We start from the raw sequence: 21,355 nt of genomic DNA, 5'->3' as shown, positions 1-21,355 counted from the left end.
TAGCAGCACCACCAGAAGAGCGTCCTGTGGGAGGAGATGGTCAGCTCAGCCCCCGGTGGCCACAGCAGCAGGTGTCTCGGGCGGTACTCGCCTTTGGGAGTGGTGCTGGCGGGGTTCGCAAGGAGCCGCTCGCTGTGTGCAGCCCGTTTGAACTGGCGCTGGAACCGGCCGCGGAGGCGCACGTTCTCCTCGCTCTCCGAGGACGGGATGGACAGGCTGCGCTCCTCGTCCAGGGAGAGATCGCTGTCCGAGTCGGAGTCTTGGTCTGTCAGGGCACAGGCAGGCGGGAGTGGTGGGGAAGGGGGCAGGTGAGGGGCGTTTGGGCAGGGTGGGAAGGAGCTGCTGGAGTTTGCCAGTGAGTGTCCTGAGGTGACATCCCTCCGATCTTGCACAAAACACAGACCCTGTGTTTGGATGTTGCCCAGCCCAGCATGGCCTTGGGGGTGGGGCTGTGCTGTTGTTCCCCCACAGGCGGGAAGCTCGCTGCTCACCTGGGCACTGTTCAGCGACCCCGGGCTCTCCCGCCCCCCCCACAGGCCAAGCATAGGCAGGAGTCAGAGGGAGGCTGCTGGGAGTGGCAGGTGCTCAAGGTGCTGCAAGGATCGGGCCGGGAAGCATCAGCTCAAAGGCTGCTCCCTCGTACGGGAAAGGTGCTTGCCAGGCAGCTGCTGCACAGCCCTGAGCTTTCTCCCGTCCAGAGGCAGGCCCTGGGGGGCCAAGCTGCCCGGTCTCTGCCTTACCTCCCCCTGCGTCGCGGTGGAACATGGCCACGTCCAGGTCCGTGGGGCCGGTGTGACCCAGCAGGCTGTGATCCAGGGCTGAGCCCTGACGCGCCATCACGTTCTCTCTGAAACAAACACCCACAGACACCAGCTCCTCACCTGTCCTGGGGGAGCGGGTGAGGGACTGGAACCGCAAGGAGTGCTGTGGGTAGGACTGGGGGGCTCCAGCAGAGCTGTGCAGTGCTCAGGGCTGGGCTAGCAGGGGCTGTGGTGGGCCAGGAGAGGGGGGCTGGCAGAGCTCAGGACTGGAAGAGCAGGGGCCCGTTATGGGGTCAGGAGTGGGGCACAGCCCAGGGGACGGTGGTGGGCCAGGAGTGATGTCAGCCAGCAGAGCTGCACAGGCACCTCAGGATGGAGATTAGTGCCGTCCCCTCTCCAGCGTGGGCCCTGCTCCCATCACCCACCACGTTGGTAGGGTCTCAGCTCTGCCTTTGTTGGCTCATTCACATCCCGCCCCCAGCAGCCAGGCAGCTGTGGGCCTCCCGCTCTGGCTGCTCCGCACCTGAGGTAGCCCCTCTGGCTGGAGTGGGTGCGGGCTGAGCGCACGCTGCTGACCGAGGAGATGGTGGAGGCCCCCAGGGTGATACGAATGAGGCCGCTCTCCTCAAACAGGGCCGTGTTGTTATAGGCGGTGGGGCCCTGGTGAGGAAGAGACACACAGAGAACTTATTAGGAAGAGGCTGCAGCAGCTGCGTCTTGAGAGTCTTTCCCTGCCCCGGCCAACACGGTACAGGGCGGGGTGGCCTGTGTGGGTTCCGGGACACCCCGTCAGACAGAGCAAAGGGACACCCCTCCTTCACTGGGGAGGGTCCCACCAGCCCCTCGTGAGGTCGGGGGCTCCCAGGGGCTGGGCTCATGACAGTACATGGATTCAGACTCGAGCTGTGGGGTTAGGACCTGGCCCGGGAGCCTTGTCCTCCTGGAGCAGGACAGCAAGGCCCCGTTAACCTGCCTGCTGGGGGGCCAGGCTGGGCCCGGGGAGGGATGCCCTCTCCAGCCAAGGGCCGGCTCAGGTGCAAAGAAGACCCTTATCTTTGGCTCACTCGCTGGGGCAGTGCCCTTCACACCCACCTGAGCAGATCTAGCCGCCTCCTCGCCCTGACTCTTCTTGCCAAGACAGGCCAGTTTCCAGGCCTCCTGCACCTCTGCATTCAGGACGCAGAACAGCACCAGCACGGCCAGGCCCTGAGAGGGAGGGGAAGAGAGGCTGTGAGCCTGACGAGTGAGTGCAGGGAAACATTCAGCACAGCTGGGACCCAGTCCTCCTAGCAATGGGGCAGTGCTGAAGATGGGCTCTAGCCCATTGGGAGTGTGCTAATGGAGTCAGTCAGCTCTCCTCGCTCACATTGCCTGGCACTGCACCCCTGCCTTTCAGCGAGTCAGCTCTCCTCGCTCGCACTGCCTGGCACTGTATCCCTGCCTTCCAGTCAGTCGGCTCTCCTCGCTCGCACTGCCTGGCACTGCGTCCCTGCCTTTCAGTCAGATGGCTCTCCTCGCTCGCACTGCCTGGCACTGCATCCCTGCCTTTCAGCGAGTCAGCTCTCCTCGCTCGCACTGCCTGGCACTGCATCCCTGCCTTCCAGTCAGTCGGCTCTCCTCGCTCGCACTGCCTGGCACTGCGTCCCTGCCTTTCAGTCACTCAGCTCCCCTCGCTCACACTGCCTGGCACTGCGTCCCTGCCTTTCAGTCACTCGGCTCTCCTTGCTCGCACTGCCTGGCACTGCATCCCTGCCTTCCAGTCAGTCGGCTCTCCTCGCTCACACTGCCTGGCACTGCGTCCCTGCCTTTCAGTCAGATGGCTCTCCTCGCTCGCACTGCCTGGCACTGCATCCCTGCCTTTCAGTCACTCGGCTCCCCTCGCTCACACTGCCTGGCACTGCGTCCCTGCCTTTCAGTGAGTCAGCTCTCCTCGCTCGCACTGCCTGGCACTGCATCCCTGCCTTCCAGTCAGTCGGCTCTCTTCGCTCGCACTGCCTGGCACTGCGTCCCTGCCTTTCAGTCAGACGGCTCTCCTCGCTCGCACTGCCTGGCACTGCATCCCTGCCTTTCAGTCACTCGGCTCCCCTCGCTCACACTGCCTGGCACTGCGTCCCTGCCTTTCAGTCACTCGGCTCTCCTCGCTCGCACTGCCTGGCACTGCGTCCCTGCCTTACAGTCAGTCGGCTCTCCTCACTCGCACTGCCTGGCACTGCGTCCCTGCCTTTCAGTCACTCGGCTCCCCTCGCTCACACTGCCTGGCACTGCATCCCTGCCTTCCAGTCAGTCGGCTCTCCTCGCTCGCACTGCCTGGCACTGCGTCCCTGCCTTTCAGTCAGATGGCTCTCCTCGCTCGCACTGCCTGGCACTGCATCCCTGCCTTTCAGTCACTCGGCTCCCCTCGCTCACACTGCCTGGCACTGCGTCCCTGCCTTTCAGTGAGTCAGCTCTCCTCGCTCGCACTGCCTGGCACTGCATCCCTGCCTTCCAGTCAGTCGGCTCTCCTGGCTCGCACTGCCTGGCACTGCGTCCCTGCCTTTCAGTCAGACGGCTCTCCTCGCTCACACTGCCTGGCACTGCGTCCCTGCCTTTCAGTCACTCGGCTCCCCTCGCTCACACTGCCTGGCGCTGCGTCCCTGCCTTTCAGTCACTCGGCTCTCCTCGCTCGCACTGCCTGGCACTGCGTCTCTGCCTTCCAGTCAGTCGGCTCTCCTCGCTCGCACTGCCTGGCACTGCGTCCCTGCCTTCCAGTCAGTCGGCTCTCCTCGCTCGCACTGCCTGGCACTGCATCCCTGCCTTTCAGTCACTCGGCTCCCCTCGCTCACACTGCCTGGCACTGCGTCCCTGCCTTTCAGTCACTCGGCTCTCCTCGCTCGCACTGCCTGGCACTGCGTCCCTGCCTTCCAGTCAGTCGGCTCTCCTCGCTCGCACTGCCTGGCACTGCGTCCCTGCCTTTCAGTCACTCGGCTCCCCTCGCTCACACTGCCTGGCACTGCGTCCCTGCCTTTCAGTCACTCGGCTCTCCTCGCTCGCACTGCCTGGCACTGCATCCCTGCCTTCCAGTCAGTCGGCTCTCCTCACTCGCACTGCCTGGCACTGCGTCCCTGCCTTTCAGTCACTCGGCTCCCCTCGCTCACACTGCCTGGCACTGCGTCCCTGCCTTTCAGTCACTCGGCTCTCCTCGCTCGCACTGCCTGGCACTGCACCCCTGCCTTCCAGTCAGTCGGCTCTCCTCGCTCTCACTGCCTGGCACTGCGTCCCTGCCTTCCAGTCAGTCGGCTCTCCTCGCTCGCACTGCCTGGCACTGCATCCCTGCCTTTCAGTCACTCGGCTCCCCTCGCTCACACTGCCTGGCACTGTGTCCCTGCCTTTCAGTGAGTCAGCTCTCCTCGCTTGCACTGCCTGGCACTGCATCCCTGCCTTTCAGTCAGACGGCTCTCCTCGCTCGCACTGCCTGGCACTGCATCCCTGCCTTTCAGTCACTCGGCTCCCCTCGCTCATACTGCCTGGCACTGCGTCCCTGCCTTTCAGTCACTCGGCTCTCCTCGCTCACACTGCCTGGCACTGCACCCCTGCCTTCCAGTCAGTCGGCTCTCCTGGCTCGCACTGCCTGGCACTGCGTCCCTGCCTTTCAGTCAGATGGCTCTCCTCGCTCGCACTGCCTGGCACTGCATCCCTGCCTTTCAGTCACTCGGCTCCCCTCGCTCACACTGCCTGGCACTGCGTCCCTGCCTTTCAGTCACTCGGCTCTCCTCGCTCGCACTGCCTGGCACTGCATCCCTGCCTTCCAGTCAGTCGGCTCTCCTCGCTCGCACTGCCTGGCACTGCGTCCCTGCCTTTCAGTCAGACGGCTCTCCTCGCTCGCACTGCCTGGCACTGCATCCCTGCCTTTCAGTCACTCGGCTCTCCTCGCTCGCACTGCCTGCACTGCGTCCCTGCCTTTCAGTCAGACGGCTCTCCTCGCTCGCACTGCCTGGCACTGCACCCCTGCCTTCCAGTCAGTCGGCTCTCCTCGCTCTCACTGCCTGGCACTGCGTCCCTGCCTTCCAGTCAGTCGGCTCTCCTCGCTCGCACTGCCTGGCACTGCGTCCCTGCCCTCCAGTCAGTCAGCTCTCCTCGCTCACACTGCCTGGCACTGCATCCCTGCCCTTCAGTCACTCGGCTCTCCTCGCTTGTACTGCCTGGCACTGCATCCCTGCCTTCCAGTCAGTCGGCTCTCCTCGCTCGCACTGCCTGGCACTGCATCCCTGCCTTCCAGTCAGTCGGCTCTCCTCACTCGCACTGCCTGGCACTGCATCCCTGCCTTCCAGTCAGTCGGCTCTCCTCACTCGTACTTCCTGGCACTGCATCCCTGCCTTCCCATCACTCGGCTCTCCTCGCTCGTACTTCCTGGCACTGCACCCCTGCCTTCCAGTCAGTCGGCTCTCCTCGCTCTCACTGCCTGGCACTGCACCCCTGCCTTCCAGTCACTCGGCTCCCCTCGCTCGCACTGCCTGGCACTGCACCCCTGCCTTCCAGTCAGTCGGCTCTCCTCGCTCTCACTGCCTGGCACTGCGTCCCTGCCTTTCAGTCACTCGGCTCTCCTCGCTCGCACTGCCTGGCACTGCGTCCCTGCCCTCCAGTCAGTCAGCTCTCCTCGCTCACACTGCCTGGCACTGCATCCCTGCCCTTCAGTCACTCGGCTCTCCTCGCTTGCACTGCCTGGCACTGCATCCCTGCCCTTCAGTCACTCGGCTCTCCTCGCTTGTACTGCCTGGCACTGCATCCCTGCCTTCCAGTCAGTCGGCTCTCCTCGCTCGCACTGCCTGGCACTGCATCCCTGCCTTCCAGTCAGTCGGCTCTCCTCACTCGCACTGCCTGGCACTGCATCCCTGCCTTCCAGTCAGTCGGCTCTCCTCACTCGTACTTCCTGGCACTGCATCCCTGCCTTCCCATCACTCGGCTCTCCTCGCTCGCACTGCCTGGCACTGCATCCCTGCCTTCCAGTCACTTGGGTCAACATTGCATGTGGGTCAATCTCCAGCACAGTGCAGAGTGCTGCATCTAGATGCCCAACAGGGCAGCAGAGCCACAGAGCAGACTCATTTCTGTGCTGAGCAGGTGGCCCCTCAGGAGTCACTGGCCCCTGAAAGTGGAAGGCCCCAGCTGCTCCCCCTGGGAGAGTGCTTCCTGCTGGACACATTCCCTATGGATCTCTGGGGCAGGACTAGGTGCCTGCCCTGCTCTCTCACTTGCGTGAGGCCCGGCAGTGGTTGAACCAGTTTCTTCCCCTGGGAAGCAGCAGGTCTGCTCTAGGGTGGAATCAGAGACTGACGGAGCTTTGGGCCATGGACAGGTGCAAACATGAATACACTCCAGCTAGCACAATGTCTCAGTGCTTGGAGCTTGGGCTCCCAGCTCTACCTGCTTGCTGGGCCACCAGCGACTTACAAGGAGGGCCTGCTGCCTGCCAGGCCCTGGCCCAGGGGTACAGAAGGGGAGAGAGGAGAGTGGCTGTCCCAGGGGAAGGGGAAAATTCAAACTGGGGCTGTCTGGGCAGCTGATCCACGGCCAGGGAGCAGGCGCAAGGCTGCTAGCCAGGAGTCACAGTGACAGTGGCTTTGGGGGTGATGGGGCATCATTGTCCATATAGGGGTTAGGCTGGGCAGCCACTGGGGTAATTCAAGCAGTGGCTGTTGGTGGCTGTCAGTGTGCCCTGGCACACAGCTCCCAACAGCCCTTGTGCATCTGCTTCAGATATAGGCCCAGCTGTCTGCTGATCCATTTCCTGACAGCAGAAGCTCCTCTGAAGCTGCTCGTTATTGTCCCATTACGGCCCAGTGCAGAACGAGCAACTCATTTGGGCTGACAAGGGACGTCTCTTCTCAGTGCAGCAGATCTCTGTCCCTCTCCAGCCGCGGTTTTCAACCTCTGGTCTGCAGACACTTGGGGGGTCCCACAGGCTGTGTCTAAGGGTAGTTATTGCCATAGAACTGTGGGTTTCCACCAGTGGTCTGCAGACCCCCAGGGCAGCAGACTAGCTCTGAGCTTTCCAAAGCGGGTCTCACCCCCATTTGGCATTTGCTAGGGGTCCCCAAATGAAAGAAGTGGAAAACTACTGTGCAAGGCTGGCAAATTAGAAGGTGAACCTGGGCAACAACCACTCGCGGGAGCAGTCCGGTTATGAGTGAGCAGAGCAGCAGGAGGGTGCCAGAAATCAGGAGCTCCCCCAGGGCAGCACAAGGCACACAGCAGGTCCTTGGGATTAGCGAGCACAGAAGAGGGAGAGAAGGGAAGGGCAGGGCACAGGCACTGCAGGAAGGCGTGTGCTGCGCTCCAACAGAACGCCCCTCTTTGGGTCACACTCCTGAGGCAGGGTGGGGGGACCCTGCCGGTGGCCAAACCGGCAGGGTGACTGCCTGGGGGAAGCTTGTGTGCGGAGGGATAAGTGCTGGCAATGTGTTGGAAGGGTGCGCCGACCTCGGCTTATCTCTGGGACACGCGCGCCAGAGAGGCATGAACAGCCAATGTGTGCATGTCCGTGTGTGTGTGTGGGGTGCACGCACATGTGTGTGAGCGGCGCAGCCCATCCGCAGGTGGGGATCTGAGAGGCTGGGAGGAGTCAGTTCCATGCTGCTGCCCTAAGACAGCCCTGTTTGCTGGGTGAAAGCTCAGCTTACCGCCCTCCTTGGAGCAGGAAGAATGAAACACGGGGGCTGCTGTGGTGCTGCAGGGCTGGTCTGCGCTGGGGAGCGTAGCACAGGAGAGCTGGGAGCAGGGGACCTCCAGGGTCAGCCTGGGCCGTGGACCCAGGCATGGGGGAGCAGGAAAGCCAGGGAGCTCCTAGATGACTGCAGGGCCAGACTGAGGAAGGCAGCATGGGGGCGCTGGGGGAAGCACAGGGGAATGCTGCAGAGCAGGTGCCAACAGACCCCAGCTCCGTTTTCCATCTTTCCTGCCCTGTTCAGTGCTGCCTGGCTGCCCTTTAACCTGCCTTTGCGTTGCGTAAATGTCCCTAGCACTGTTCCCTGTCCAAAGGCGGCAGTGAGAGATGCTCCGAGAGGTGGAGGGCCAGGCTGGATGGAGAGTTACCTGGAGACTGCAGAGGACAGTGTGGAGGTAGTGGAAAGCCAGGACACTGTTGTTGACAGCCAAGAGGCCAAAGAGCCAGGTAGTGCTAATAACTAGAAGCAGAACAAAGGAGCTTCGCAGCGTCATGCTGGAGAGAGAGAGAGCGAGAGAGAGGCAGACAGAGACAGGGGTGCAGAGGTTAGACTCTCGTGTTACTCCACAGACTGTCACTCGGAGCCAGGGCCATAGTGGAAGTACACTGCTGCCCCAGGCTGCCAGCTCCCCAGCGGCTCACCAGCAGCCAGTGTGACAACACCCCTCCCCACCCCCCGCAGCACTGACACCCTGTTTGCGCCTGCTGCACGAGTCCAGCTCCCAAGCCCGTGCCCGGTCCAGACAGATCGCGACTAGCTGAGCACCGGCAAAGCACGCAGGAAGATACAGCCCCGGCCCCGAGGTGCCTCTCTTCTGGGTGAGATGGGCAGGACGGCTTGGGTACGGAAGACGCTTGGGCTGGGGGAGGCGTAAGGGACGACTCAGAAGAAAGCAGTGAAAGCACCAGCGGAGAAGAGGCTAACGGGGCAGTTAGAAGAGCTGGGTTGAGTGCAGGCAGCACGAGGGAGCGAAAAGGAGACGGCACCGAGAGGGAGGCTGGTCAGAGCCTTGGGTAGATGGGAGGCAAGCGAGGGGAGCCGGTGAGGGATCTGAGCAGGGGGCTCACATGGGCCGGGCTGTGGAGAGGGAGCACTTTTCAGCAGTGGACCGGCCGGAGAGGAGGCTGGTGAGACGCAGGGGCCTGACAGGAAGAGGCTGTGGGAGCTGGGGTGAGACGTTAGAGAAATGACTGTTGGCAGCAGACATGGGAGCGGAAGGCGTTGTTGAGGCCGATTCTGGACAACAGAGAGGCCAGGCAAACGCTGACTGTGATGGCGAAGGGGATCCCCTGGGGAGAGGAATGCAGACACCTGTGGTAGGGAGCGGAGCAGCAGGCCCTCCAGGGACCCTGGCCAAGCTGTACTCACAGAACTGATTTCTTCTTGGTCTCCTTCTGCCCGGGGGCACATGACGTCCTGGCCACCAGCAGGGACATCGCCCCATTCAGCTGAAAGCAGAAAGAACGGTTAGACGCGCCTCTGCTGCTCCACCCCTGAGGTGCTCTCGCTGTCCAGTGCTGCCGTCTCCGCCATGCGCCTCCACATGCTCCCGTACTCAGCTCTGTGCCGGCCTGGAATCACCCACCCCCTCCCCCGTCTACGCCACACAAGCCCAACTCCTCTGGCCTTCACCCTCCTGCCAGGCTTGGGGACGTGTGACGGGAAAGGAAGCCCCGGGGGGAAGAAGAGAGCACACGAGGAAGGGGCAAACCTTGGGGGACAGAGGGAATATAAGTGGAGGAGGCAAAGCAAGGAGAGAGGAAGACATGGAAGGCCAGGGATGCAGACATATGAAGTGCACAGAAGGGGAGGTCATGGGGGGTGGGACAGAACACAGCAAAAACATGAGAGGCATTTACCACAATGACAACAGTGATGGGGCCTGCAAAGCTCCAGACCAGCTTATCGTGGATAGAAATCCAGCAGAAATCTGGGTTCCCATAGCCGTCTGGGTCCAAGCCAACTGCCAGCCCTGGTGCGGGGGACAGAAGGGAAAGGTCAGTTCCAGGAGACAGCCACCGAGAGGACATTGGGTCACTGCACACGTCCACTGTGGCCGCTTCCACCACAGCCTATCAAAAACAGAGACCAAACATTGGCCAATGCAGCCTCAGAGTGCTCCTCAGAGAGCAGTAGCATTGTCCTCATTCACAGGGGAAGAAGGCTGTATTATGGAGGGAAAATGCCTTGCCCAAGGCCATAACAGAGCCCGGGGGCAGAAATGGGGGCAGAACCTGTGTCTTCTGGCTCTCAGTCCAGTGGTCCCTCTTCCCCTTCCCACCAAGGCCTCTGGTCACATGGCATATCAACGGAAATATCCACCAATGGCTAAGGGGCTGGTTAGAGAGGCGCGAGCCCCTTGCTTCACTGCTCGAGACATGCTCCTCAGCAGAGCCTCACAACAGGGATTTGCTGCTGGGAAGACATGCCCCAGGAGTGATGACCCCTGGGACATGATCGAGATGAACAGCCAAAGGACATTTGCATCCCATGCTGTAAGCCTCAGAGTGGCAGGCGCTTCATGGCCTTCTGGTCAGGAAGGGCGAGAAGCCTGGTAGGTTCTGTAGGAATGAGACCCTGGCCTGTAAACCTGTGGACATTTCACAGCAGAAAACTACAGCACATCCTCTGCTGTAGCAGCAGACACCAGAGCTGCGTCTACACGTGCACGCTACTTCGAAGTAGCGGCAGTAACTTCGAAATAGCGCCCGTCACGTCTACACGTGTTGGGCGCTATTTCGAAGTTGAAATCGACATTAGGCGGCGAGACGTCGAAGTCGCTAACCCCATGAGGGGATGGGAATAGCGCCCTACTTCGACGTTCAACATCGAAGTAGGGACGTGTAGACGATCCGCGTCCCGCAACATCGAAATAGCGGGGTCCTCCATGGCGGCCATCAGCTGGGGGGTTGAGAGATACTCTCTCTCCAGCCCTTGCGGGGCTCTGTGGTCACCGTGGGCAGCAGCCCTTAGCCCAGGGCTTCTGGCTGCTGCTGCTGCAGCTGGGGGTCCGTGCTGCATATACAGGGTCTGCAACTAGTTGTTGGCTCTGTGTATCTTGCACTGTTTAATGAAAGTGTGTCTGGGAGGGGCCCTTTAAGGGAGCGACTTGCTGTTGAGTCTGCCCCGTGACCCTGTCTGCAGCTGTGCCTGGCTCCCTTATTTCGATGTGTGCTACTTTGGCGTGTAGACGTTCCCTCGCTGTGCCTATTTCGATGTTGGGCTGAGCAACGTCGAAGTTGAACATCGACGTTGCCAGCCCTGGAGGACGTGTAGACGTTATTCATCGAAATAGCCTATTTCGATGTCGCAACATCGAAATAAGCTATTTCGAAGTTGGGTGCACGTGTAGACGTAGCCCAGGAGTGGTATAAATGCAGAGTGTCTTCACGGCTGCCTTACAGCTAAATAATTCCTGCTCCACAGTGTACCTCTCCGACTGTACCTTCATGGTCTAGTGTCTGTTGGCTACACCTATACCGCCCAAACACACACACAGGGATGCCCACAGACATGGACCACACCCTCCCAAACCCCTTCCCCCACCAGACATTCAGGCTGGACAATGGCCATGGAACCAGAAAGGAGACAATTTCTGGGGCCCATGCACTGTTCCTTCAGCACTGGCATTGACCAAAGGGAGTTTCTGAGGCTGATGCCTTTGGCAGAGCCCAAGGCCAAGCCATTTCCATGCTGGAGCAAGACGTCTCCATTTCTGGCCTCCCAAGGCAGTACCTACCGGTGATGATGGCAGGCACCCCCCAGCCAATGGCGTAATAGAACCTCATGGCTCCAAAGTTGATGTTGCGTGCTTCAGTCTGCATGCGGTAGATGTGCAGCCCCTGCACAAAGAGCCAGGCGAAGGTGGAGAGGAAGAAGTAGTGCAGCAGGATGGCAATCACCGTGCAGAGGAACTGAAAGGAGCAAAACCCCAGTCAATGCACGGCCAGCCCATCCAGCGGGGGAAGGCCCCTGCTTGCCTGGCAGAGCCACCCCCAGAGCACTCCGGACATCCTCAGTCTGCTCTGCACATGGCCGGGAGATGGCCTGTATGTCCGCTGACTGCCCCGACCTAAGCTGCTGTGTCCCAAACCCCTAGACAGGGGCTAGACGTCTGGATCCGAAGTCAGTAATAAACCCTGGAACAGACCTTCTCAAAGAGCCCACATCCGCAGCCCAGTTCATGTCCCTTCCCCCGCTGCCCCCCGCAGGTCAGTGTCTATTGGGAAGGTGGTTTGAGTGACGCTCTCTGTTCTTCAGGGAGGTGGGGAACGTTCTGACCCTTCTGGGGCTTGAACCAAAGGTCTACCGCAGGTCCAGCAACTCCACCAGGTGTGCTAAGGAGAATCCCCAGTAGCCATCCACTTCTGAGCCAGATGGACTACAGCCTCCAGGAGCGAGAGCTCCTCAACCCCCAGACATGGGATTCTGCTGATTTTAAGTAACCCCCCATGCCACGTGGCAGAGAGGTGGCAACATGACCCAATGCTATGGCTGATGCCAGAGGCCCAAAAAGGAGCTCAGACACTGCAGCAAGGAGTATGGTACAAAACCTACTGAGAAAAGGTTGGATTGTGTCAAAGAGAGACTCCCATTCCTCCCGCAGATGTCCCAGTGAGCCTGGGAGGCTGCACCCTGCAGGGTGATCCCAGAGCTCAGGGTGCATCAGGCAAAGTCCCAGGCCCAACATTCAAACGAGGCCACAACATGAAACACGGGAGACTGAACTAGCAAAACAATTTACACTCTTGCTCCGCTCTCCGTGCACCTGGGTCGTGCTGGGTCTCATTGCCACACCCTACATCTCTACCATCGGCTGGCACCACCCCATCCCGCCGCACTCAGGACTGTCTTCTTCCCACCTTACCTGATGTTCAGTGTGGTTGATACCTAAGAGGAAGAGCAGCTCGGAGAAGAAGAGAGTGACAGATATGTTGGAGTAGATGCCCCGGGTGTTGGACTTGAGGTCTTTCAGACATGTCAGGAAGGAGAAGGTCAGCAACAAGGCCACCAGAGAGAGAGACACCAGGGCATAGGTGACGATGGCCAGGGTCTCCAAGTCACCCTCCAGCTGCTGTAGATGGAGACCGAAGACAAAAGGCAGAGTCAGGCGAGAAAGCAGTGAGCACCTCTCTCCATGCAGTGGGGAGAAGCAGCCTCGCATTTTTTGCTGCATTTCTGCAGTGGGCGCTGTCTGCACCACATCACCCAGAGACTAATCCTGAATGTTCTGGTGCATTTCAATCAGGAAGGGGCAAACTATGGCCCGTGGGCTTTGAATCTGGCCCTGAGAATTACAAGTCCATTGGCACAGCAGGGATAAGGCAGGGTCCCTGCCTGTCCTGGCCCCACACCACTCCTGGAAGCATCTGGCACATCCCTGCAGCTCCTGTGAGAGGGAGGTGCCACCCCAGTAGTTCTCATTGGCTTGGAAGGGGGAAAAGTGGCCAAAAGAAGCTGAGGGTGCAGAACCTGTGGGCAGGGATAGTATGTGGAACCTCCCCTCTGCAAGAAATGCTGCTGGACATGCTGGTCACTTCCAGGAGCCAGGGCAGTGGGGGAGCCTGCCTTAGCCCTGTTAAGCTGCCGACTGGGAGCCACCCAAGGTTACTGCCACCCAGCTGGAGTCTGCACCCTGCATCCACTGCCCCACGCCCCTGCTCTGCCCCCCATACCCCGCATGCTCTTCTGCACCCTCCTTGCACCACAATCTTCTGCCCTGACCCCCCGTGCTCCAGCCCCCGCCCCAAGCCCCTCCTGCACCCCGCACCCCCTCCCACACTCCAACCCCCTGCACCCCACACTCCCTATCCCAGCCCTTCATTTCTGACCTGCTACAGGATTTCCCCACCCAGATGTGCCCCTTGAGCCAGAGAGGTTGCCCAGCTCTCTTTTAAGTTGTGGTCCCAGAAGCACCAAGGGATGCTCTGTTCTCCTACTTGTCCACAGCACCCATCACCACCTCCCTGCAACGTACCCTTTTGTTCTGGTTTTCTCCTTCCCCCACTACAGCTTTTCCATGCCTTCCTGCCCTCCCTCCCACCTCCGCGGAGGGTTGGGTACCTCTCGGTGGGAGCTATCCATCAGCACCCCAAAGGTGCCCAACTGGGAACACTGGCAGCGCACATGCGTGGTGTTTCTGAACACCAGATCACAATCCCGCGCTGTCCAGAAGCCAGAAGGGTCCGTCCTGCAGCCATAAGAGAACACAGAGCAATCTCAAAGGAAAAGGCCTTGCTAGTCGTGTCTCCTGCTGGGCCCAGAGGGGCCAGGAGTGCATAGGTGAGGAGCAGCCTGCAGAGCAGCAGCCTGCTCATTGGCTTGGGCTGCCTGGACAGGTTCGCTGCTCCTTCTAAGGCAGCAAGGCATAAGAGGGTGTTTCCATGTTCAGATATTTAAGCATCTTCTCAATACTGCCTGAAGCTGGTGGCTTCTGCCCTCAGCAGCAGGGTCCATGTAAAGTGCCAGAAGGCAGCACCTTGGTGGGACAGTTCCCACCCTCCCTGACGACTGCCCCACACCTCCGCCCTCACTAGTGACAGAGCTCTGCTCCAGCTCACAGCACCAAGGACTTAAAAGGAGTCAGGCAACTCTTCAGCTTCTGCAGTTGCTTTGACTCAAACCCTCAAGGGCTGGAGCAGTGAATGGCCCCAGGGTGAGCAAGAGCAAGCACCTGGGCTGGGCGCGAGCGTGGTGCAGACAGGCCGGGCACTTACTGGCTGGAATGATTCCACTGGACACAGAGGGGCTTGCTGCGGTTGGCCGTCTCCAGCAGGCGGAACTCCAGCACCAGGGGCGTGTCCAACGTGCCCCGCACAAAGGTGTGGTTGCTGAAGACGGACACGCTCACAATGGGGGAGTTCATGACAGGGTTCTTGGGCAGCCTGTAAGAGATGGCAAGGGCCACGTCATTGAGCCTGTCAGTCACCCAACCTGCCTGGCCTCACAGGGAATGGCAGAGGGCTGACGAGTGGCAGGGAGCTGATGAGGGCTGGACTGACATCCTGAAACATCCATGTCTAGGGCACAGGCTGCCTTAGGCCATGCAGCAATGGCACTTCATGTTCTGCAGTCAGTGTCTTCTTGCTGCCAATATGGGGCCAAGCAGGATCAGTTGTGTGAATGGTTTCAGTGTTGCAGATACCACCTCTGGACAGAGCCTCCAGCCTCCACACAGGCCCCTAGGCAGCCATCAACCCTGAAAAATCCCACACCCAGGCCCCACACAGCTGGCAGTACCCCGCTGCTCGCAGCCTCTCTGCATGCAGCGCATTGCCCGGCAGAGTGACAAACACACAGAGATCAGTACCTGAGATTGCGGCGATCCACCTGGTAGCGGGCTGGCAGCAGTCCCCCCAGGGTGCGGTAGATGATGAGGATGATGATGGTGACGGCAGGCTCAGGTTCTGGGGGAGTCAGCTTTGGGGAGGAGCTCTCCATGGTGTCATTCATTTCCCTGCTCGTGAGTGTGGGGGTGGCTGTGGGCAGAGCTTGGGTCAGAAAACACACCTGTAACAACACTGTGATGCTACACCTCCTTATTTTGAAGAAAATATGTTTTTTGAATATGAATACACATAATTTGAAGAGGCTTTATGCAAAACAGGGCAAGTAATTTATAATTCAAGAGCCTGTAATGCCCTGAATGTGTATATTCTATTTGTATGCATATATATTTCTTGTCTGGAATGTTAGAGATATGAAGTGTAAAGCTGTTTATTAATTCTACGTTGTCTAGTGAAAGTCATTAATGGGCCATAAGGAACTTAATGGTCTGGTGCTCAAAACAATGGTCTGTGAAGGAGTTTGTTGCATCTGTAAGCCTAAACTGTGGCTGGTCCTACAAAAACATGTGACCATGCCACCTGGGGCTGGAATAAATTTTGAATTTTGCACTCTTCCGGGGCAGGGGTAGGGGGAAAGACTTGAACAAAAGAGCCCTGCCATGGGAAAATACTTTTTAAGGGATAGGAAGCAAAGAATGATGGTTGTCAGCTGGCCAACGCTAAGAGGATATACAAGAACACCTGGAAAAAATGCTGGGCCCAGGTCAGAGAAACAGATCAGCTCTGGCTTGTGAAAAAAATTACCAGAAATAAGTACTAGGGAGATGAAGATCACAGATAGAAGAACATACAGCAGATGAGCAAGCGGGGTACAGAAAAGATACAAGTACCATACAGCAGATATTGGCATTAAGACTGATGGTGGAAAAAGCTCAACGAAAGAACAAGAACGTATACACTTGCTTCGTTGATTTTCAAAAGGCATTTGACAGTATAGATCAGAAAGTGACTTGGGCAGTGTTGGAGTCATACAGAGTGCATAGCAAACTGATTCAGTTGTTGAAGGATATCAATGACAATGCGGAGGCAGCGGTGAGAACATGCGGGGAATTGGGAAGTTGGTTTAAAACAAGTAGAGGTACGAGACAAGGAGATCCAATATCGCCAAGTATCTTCATTGCACACCTGGAGAGAGCAATGGACAAGATCAAGGAAGAGGTAGAAGGGGTATCTGTGCCTGGGAAAAGAATTAACAACTTGAGGTTTGCAGATGATATAGTTATCATTGAGGAGGATGAGGAGAAGCTAGTGAAAATAGTGCAAGTGTTAAAGAAGGGAAGTGGTACAGACTGATTATGAACATCGATAAAACAAAAACAATGGTATTTGGAGATAAGGAAATAGGAAGGAAGATCAGCGTCGATGGCATTGAACTAGAAAATGTAGAGAAGTTCACATATCTGGGGAGCAACATAACGTATGATCTAGACTGTAAGAAGGAAATAGCGACTAGAATAGTGAAAGCAAAAGCGAGTTTGAAGGTGATGGATAAGATCTGGAAATGCAAAGCAATTAGCTTAAGAACGAAGCTGAGCATCTTGAAAAGGTGTGTATTCAGCAGTATGTTGTATGGATGTGAGACATGGGTGATAACGAAAGATTCAAAAAGAAGAATATTGGCCATCAAAAGGAGTTGTTATAGAAAGATTCTCAGAATAGGATGGATGCAGAAGGTCACCAATGAGGAATTATATAGGAAGATACAGCCGAACGAGAACCTGCTGCAGAAGGTTATAAAATGTAAGCTACAACTATTTGCAGAACGAACGATGAACGAAAAATCAAGACCCTGGCATTCAGCATAATGGACGGTTCGAATAGGAGAGGCAGATCCCACAGAGAATGGATTGATGATGTAGTAGGTTGGTGCGGAGCTAGTCTACAGCAACTAAGCCACTCTGCATTGGACAAGGAAAGACAGAAGGAAATAGTGAGAGAGGCATCAGACACCAACTGGCACTGAGCCCACAGTTATTGATGATGATGATGAGAAGGACTTATGGTCTTGTAACAATGTTGCTGAGTGTATTAGGCTCAGTTGGCACGTCTTGTTTATTTTTGTAGCAACTGACTTTGATCTGTCTGTTTTCTCTTGCAATCACTTAAATCCTAGTTTTTATACTCAATAGAACATTTTCATTTATTATCAAACCCAGTGTAAAATAATTGTTATGGGATGGGAAGTAGCACTAGCTGTGCATATTTTTCTTTGACAAAGCGGGTAAACTTCTGAGCTTTCTCTGTGTAAAACTTTTATATGGAACAAGACAAATTTATCTGGGGGTTCAGTCCTATGTGGGGCTGTGCTCCTGGGTGCTGACATGTGCCTGTAACTGAACCCTCCCAGATCTGAACTGTTGTCAGCATCTGTATTATGTTGCAGGGGGGTCATTACCCAAATTCTGTGCCTTTGTCAGTTGAGACCAGAGCATCAGGCCCAGCAGGACAGGAAGGTGGGATGCTCAGAGCGCCGTCAGGCAGGCTCAGGGTAGGAGCAGCACACCGGGGGACAGTCCCAAGGGGACCTCTGTGACCCAACCCATCACAAATGGTACTGTGTCTTGTTCTGAGGCACAGCACAGACCTGGGGGTAGGAAGTGTCTGGTGTCCTGGGCCCTGGCTCATGAGCCACATGGCAGCCCTGGGTATGACGTCAGTGTCTCCTGGGAAGGAAGTTGTACAAAACCCCTATTGTCTTTGCTGGCCCTGCAGCGAGGAGCCCAGAGAGGTCCATGACCATAGCAATTCTCTCACTGGGAGGGGACATCTCAGAGCCTCTCTCTGGATACCACCTGCAGGGCCCCTGCATCATGGCCACCTCCCCACAAGGCCAGAGACGGCCTCCTGAGGCCAGCACTCAGTGCTATTCCAAGAGAGCCAGAAAGCAATGCCTGGCACTCCCTGTGAGCACTCAGCAGGCTCCCACCACCTGCCGGCCCAGGGTCTGCAGTACCAAGGGGACGCTCCCTCCGTCCCAGCCCAGGAAATGATGGGTTCATCTCTCCCCTAGACTGGGAAAAGGGGAGGACACACAGTTGCTCCCTGAGGTCCTGGGGCAGAGGAGTCTCTGACAGATCAGGAGGCAGCCCGGGCGGGGTTTCTGTTGGTCGCATGTCCCTCCAGCAGCTGTCCTACTTGCAGCACTGGTGCCTTGGCCGGACGGAACTGACTACCGCACCGGTCTGCATGCGGGCACACGAGCCCCCTGGGGAGGCAGCCACCACCCCATGTCCACTGCGTGGGGCGCAGAGCACGCGGTCACTTACCTTCCACCGCGGGGGGTGCAAGCACCGAGAGTGGGAGCAGCACGTGGGTGTGGGGGTCCCACATGGCCTGCCCCCGGAAAAGGCTGCTGTGGTAGCGGGGATAGCGCTGCTGGACGTGGGTGTGGTTCTCCAGGCGGTCAATGCTGAGCACTGCACGGGGAGGAGACAGAGGAATCAGGGGCCTGGGACAGCTCAGGCAGCCAGGGCTCCAGGAGAGTCCTTGCAGAGCAGAGAGAGGGAGGAGGGAGCAGCGCTGGACGGGTGAAAAGAAAGTCCAGCCCCATCCGCACTCACCAGCTCTGGGTGTGCTTGGGCAGGACTCAGGAGCAATGTGCTCTCTGAACGTGCCGGGCCTTGATGTGGGCCTATAAAAGGCACCTGTGCCCTCCCGTACATTCGCCCTCTAATGGGAGCACAGGGGAGACCCAGCTCTGCGTGAGAGAAACACCCAGGGATGCACGGCCCAGATCCACACGCAAGTGTGGGGAGAGTGGAACCAGCCAGTGGGCCAGACCCCAGAACCCAGGGGCACCTCCTCAGCGAGCTGAGAGCAGGCTGCCCAGGGAACGATGGCCCCGTCCGCCGTGTGAGGATTTTCGAGGAGTTGCAGAAGGTTGTGGCTGGTGGCGCTTTTCCCAAAGGACTTACAGAAGGGTGGGGCTAACTGAGAGGCAGCAGCTGGGCGCGGCTCCCCTGGGAGAGCTGAAGGCAGTGTTTAAGGGATAACTCTGCTAGGGGCATAACCTGGCAGGCCTGGCCACAGAGGTGGTGGGGCCCAAGGCAGCACATTGACAGCGGGGGCCCCACTCAGTTGGGAGTGTGGGTCCCTCAGGGCACAGGACCCAAGGCAACTGCCTCACTTGCCCTGCCCTAAGGCTGGGCCTGTGAACAGGGCGGAACTGCTACCTCTGCGCTTTGGCCAGGCCAGAGGGGTAACCCGACATCTCGCTCAAAGAGCAGTGGGCACATTAATGAACCCACATGCGGGGGAGCTCAGCTTTCCCTCCCCTGCAGCAGCACAGCACCCGGTGGACTCAGAGGCAAGAGCCCCGCTCCCTGCAGTACTGCAGGCTTTCCTGAGGGTCTCCCATCCAACCACGGGCCAGCTCCACCCTGGGCGTCCCAGAGCCGGCAATCGCAGTGGGAGGCCGCAGGGCCTCAGATTTCACTGGGCCTGTTTCAGCTCTTGGGGGTGTGGCAGCAGAGCGGCCAGCCCCACGCCACTGCCCTCTGGCCGTGCTTCCCGCCGGTGGCCTACGCACTGATGTTGGGGGTCACCACGCCAACGGGGTTGAGGTAGGTGAGTTTCATGTTGCTGGCGAGCGTGCCCGTGTACTCTCTCAGCTGCTCCATCAGCCCCATGCTGCCGTGCTCGCTCTGCAGCAGCAGGTCCCAGTGCTCCCGGTTCTCCAGGGCCAGCACCGAGCTGCCTGCCCTCAGCAGGTTCTGCAGACAGAGGGAGAGTCTTCAGCAGGCTTGAAGGTAAAAAAGGCCTTTCTCTGAAGTCTTCTAGGCCTCCTCTCTCCGTGCCCCTCCCTGCCTGCTGCAGGAGAGTCAGGAAAGAAGGGGGCAGAGTGTTCTCGGAGCTGGGCGTCACGCCAGCGGCAGAAGATCCCATGCTGTAACCTTTCACAGTATGGGAAGAGTTGCCTCCCTCAGTCCATGCTGGCCCCTTCTCAGTTGTGCCCCCTTGTCCCTCCCCTGCTCTCCGTAGGCTTCACATCCTTTTGCTCCTCAGAGTAATAGTGGGGCAGGCACCATCCCGATGGCTCACACGCCATGACAGGTTGCACCTATCCCACCTGGAGCTAAAGACTTGTGGCCCGCAGGGCTCAGAGCTAGTCCCAGGCTGGCGTGGCTGATGAGACTGAGAGGGCAGCGTCCTTAGTCCCAAAAAAGCTGGGCTGCGGCTGACCAAAGGGCAGTGCCACTGAGCTAGGGTTTGCTCAGCTGGGGAGGGCAACGGGGGGGTCCTCCCGACAGGAACGGTGCTCACCTCGTTGAAGTGGGCGTCCTGGGTGGCGGTCAGGCCGAAGCCGTGCTGCCTGCTCTCAAACGCCAGGAGGCAGGACAGCAGGCGGGAGGCGACGCGCACGTCGTTGCCGAAGTAGCGCTCCATCTGGTCTGTCACCAGACGCAACCGGTGGGCCAGCTTCTTCGCCTCAATGGTGTTCAGCTCCGTCTCATTCCTGTCCAGGCCCTCCAGCTGCCAGCAGGGAGAATGGAGACGGGATGAAGTGGCGCGATGGAGAGCTAAAATCCAGTCCCTCTCCCCACAGCTTTAACCCGGGGTAACGGAGAAAGGCTGATGGGCGACAGACCCAGCTGCTGGCTTTGGGGATCCAACTGCCACTGGATTGTGCTGGCCACTTCTGCAAGCCTGCGCATGGGAGGGTTCTCTCTACGGACCATCACAAGACTAATGGCCGGCCGTGGGACTAAGCATTTGCTGAAGTGGCCAGCAAAGTGTGCCTCAGCCATCCGCTCCCCTGGGAGAGGAGAAAAATGACACACCTCAATGCAGGGCTAACTCCACACAAGGGGGTCGCAGAGTTACAGACCCTCCCTCAGCTTGAAAGCTAGTCAAATTTGCATAGAAGTTTCCTTGTGGTTTCAACGCGTCACGTCTGCCCAGGAGCCCAGCTGGCATTTGCGTTAACACCACACAAACAGGCTGGCAAAATTGATGACAGTGGGCAATGCCCTCCACATAAAGTGAACAAGCTAGAAGAGGGGGAAGAGCAGCTAATGGAATATTTTTCTCTCTCCTCCATCTCACTGAATTACAAGACTCATGAGCGTCAGTCATCACTGAGGCGTATTAGACAATATTCAGGAGGAATTTTGATTCTGACCATTCAGAGCAACCCTTTAACTCGCACCTGTGGTGCCTACAGGCTGCTTCGCTCTGGAGCAGAGTGGCTAAGCGTCACTGGGCAAACAACAAAGGTTGAGTTGTTGTTGTTATCAAGTTGTGCACAAAGCAGGAATTAAAACAAAGGAGCAACTTCAAAGGAAACACCCCAGCAGGGCAAAGGAATTTCAAAGACAGGCTAAGAGCTGAAATTAACAACCCAACAGTAATGACTTGTCCAAATGCCTGGAAAGGAAATCATCAGAGGAATCTAAACGTTCGTCATTTAAACTTACTGACCAGGCAGTAACTACAGCTATGGCTACGCTAGACAGCTTACAGAGGTACTCATGCAGCTTTGCCACTCTAAACTCTCCACCATAGTTGCTCATAGCTCCAGGCTGACAGGCGAGCTCTCCCCTTGACA

At 58.1% G+C, this 21,355-nt stretch overlaps 1 protein-coding gene across 1 annotated transcript in view; it reads right to left on the bottom strand.

Annotated features, from left to right (window-relative positions):
- The window catches only part of CELSR3 (cadherin EGF LAG seven-pass G-type receptor 3), a 74,979-nt gene that overhangs the window by 3,482 nt on the left and 50,142 nt on the right, over positions 1 to 21,355 (bottom strand). The window contains 16 exon segments of the mRNA XM_075004885.1: positions 107 to 259; positions 741 to 847; positions 1,285 to 1,421; positions 1,598 to 1,603; positions 1,854 to 1,967; positions 7,830 to 7,956; positions 8,831 to 8,910; positions 9,322 to 9,434; positions 11,202 to 11,376; positions 12,330 to 12,536; positions 13,526 to 13,652; positions 14,164 to 14,346; positions 14,772 to 14,940; positions 18,075 to 18,224; positions 19,337 to 19,520; positions 20,071 to 20,280. Of these exon segments, the coding sequence (XP_074860986.1) occupies positions 107 to 259; positions 741 to 847; positions 1,285 to 1,421; positions 1,598 to 1,603; positions 1,854 to 1,967; positions 7,830 to 7,956; positions 8,831 to 8,910; positions 9,322 to 9,434; positions 11,202 to 11,376; positions 12,330 to 12,536; positions 13,526 to 13,652; positions 14,164 to 14,346; positions 14,772 to 14,940; positions 18,075 to 18,224; positions 19,337 to 19,520; positions 20,071 to 20,280 (2,242 nt within the window).

Source organism: Carettochelys insculpta, chromosome 11, assembly GCF_033958435.1.
Source record: "Carettochelys insculpta isolate YL-2023 chromosome 11, ASM3395843v1, whole genome shotgun sequence".
NCBI classification, from domain to species: Eukaryota; Metazoa; Chordata; order Testudines; family Carettochelyidae; genus Carettochelys; species Carettochelys insculpta.
This window is presented reverse-complemented; position numbering and strand designations above follow the sequence as displayed.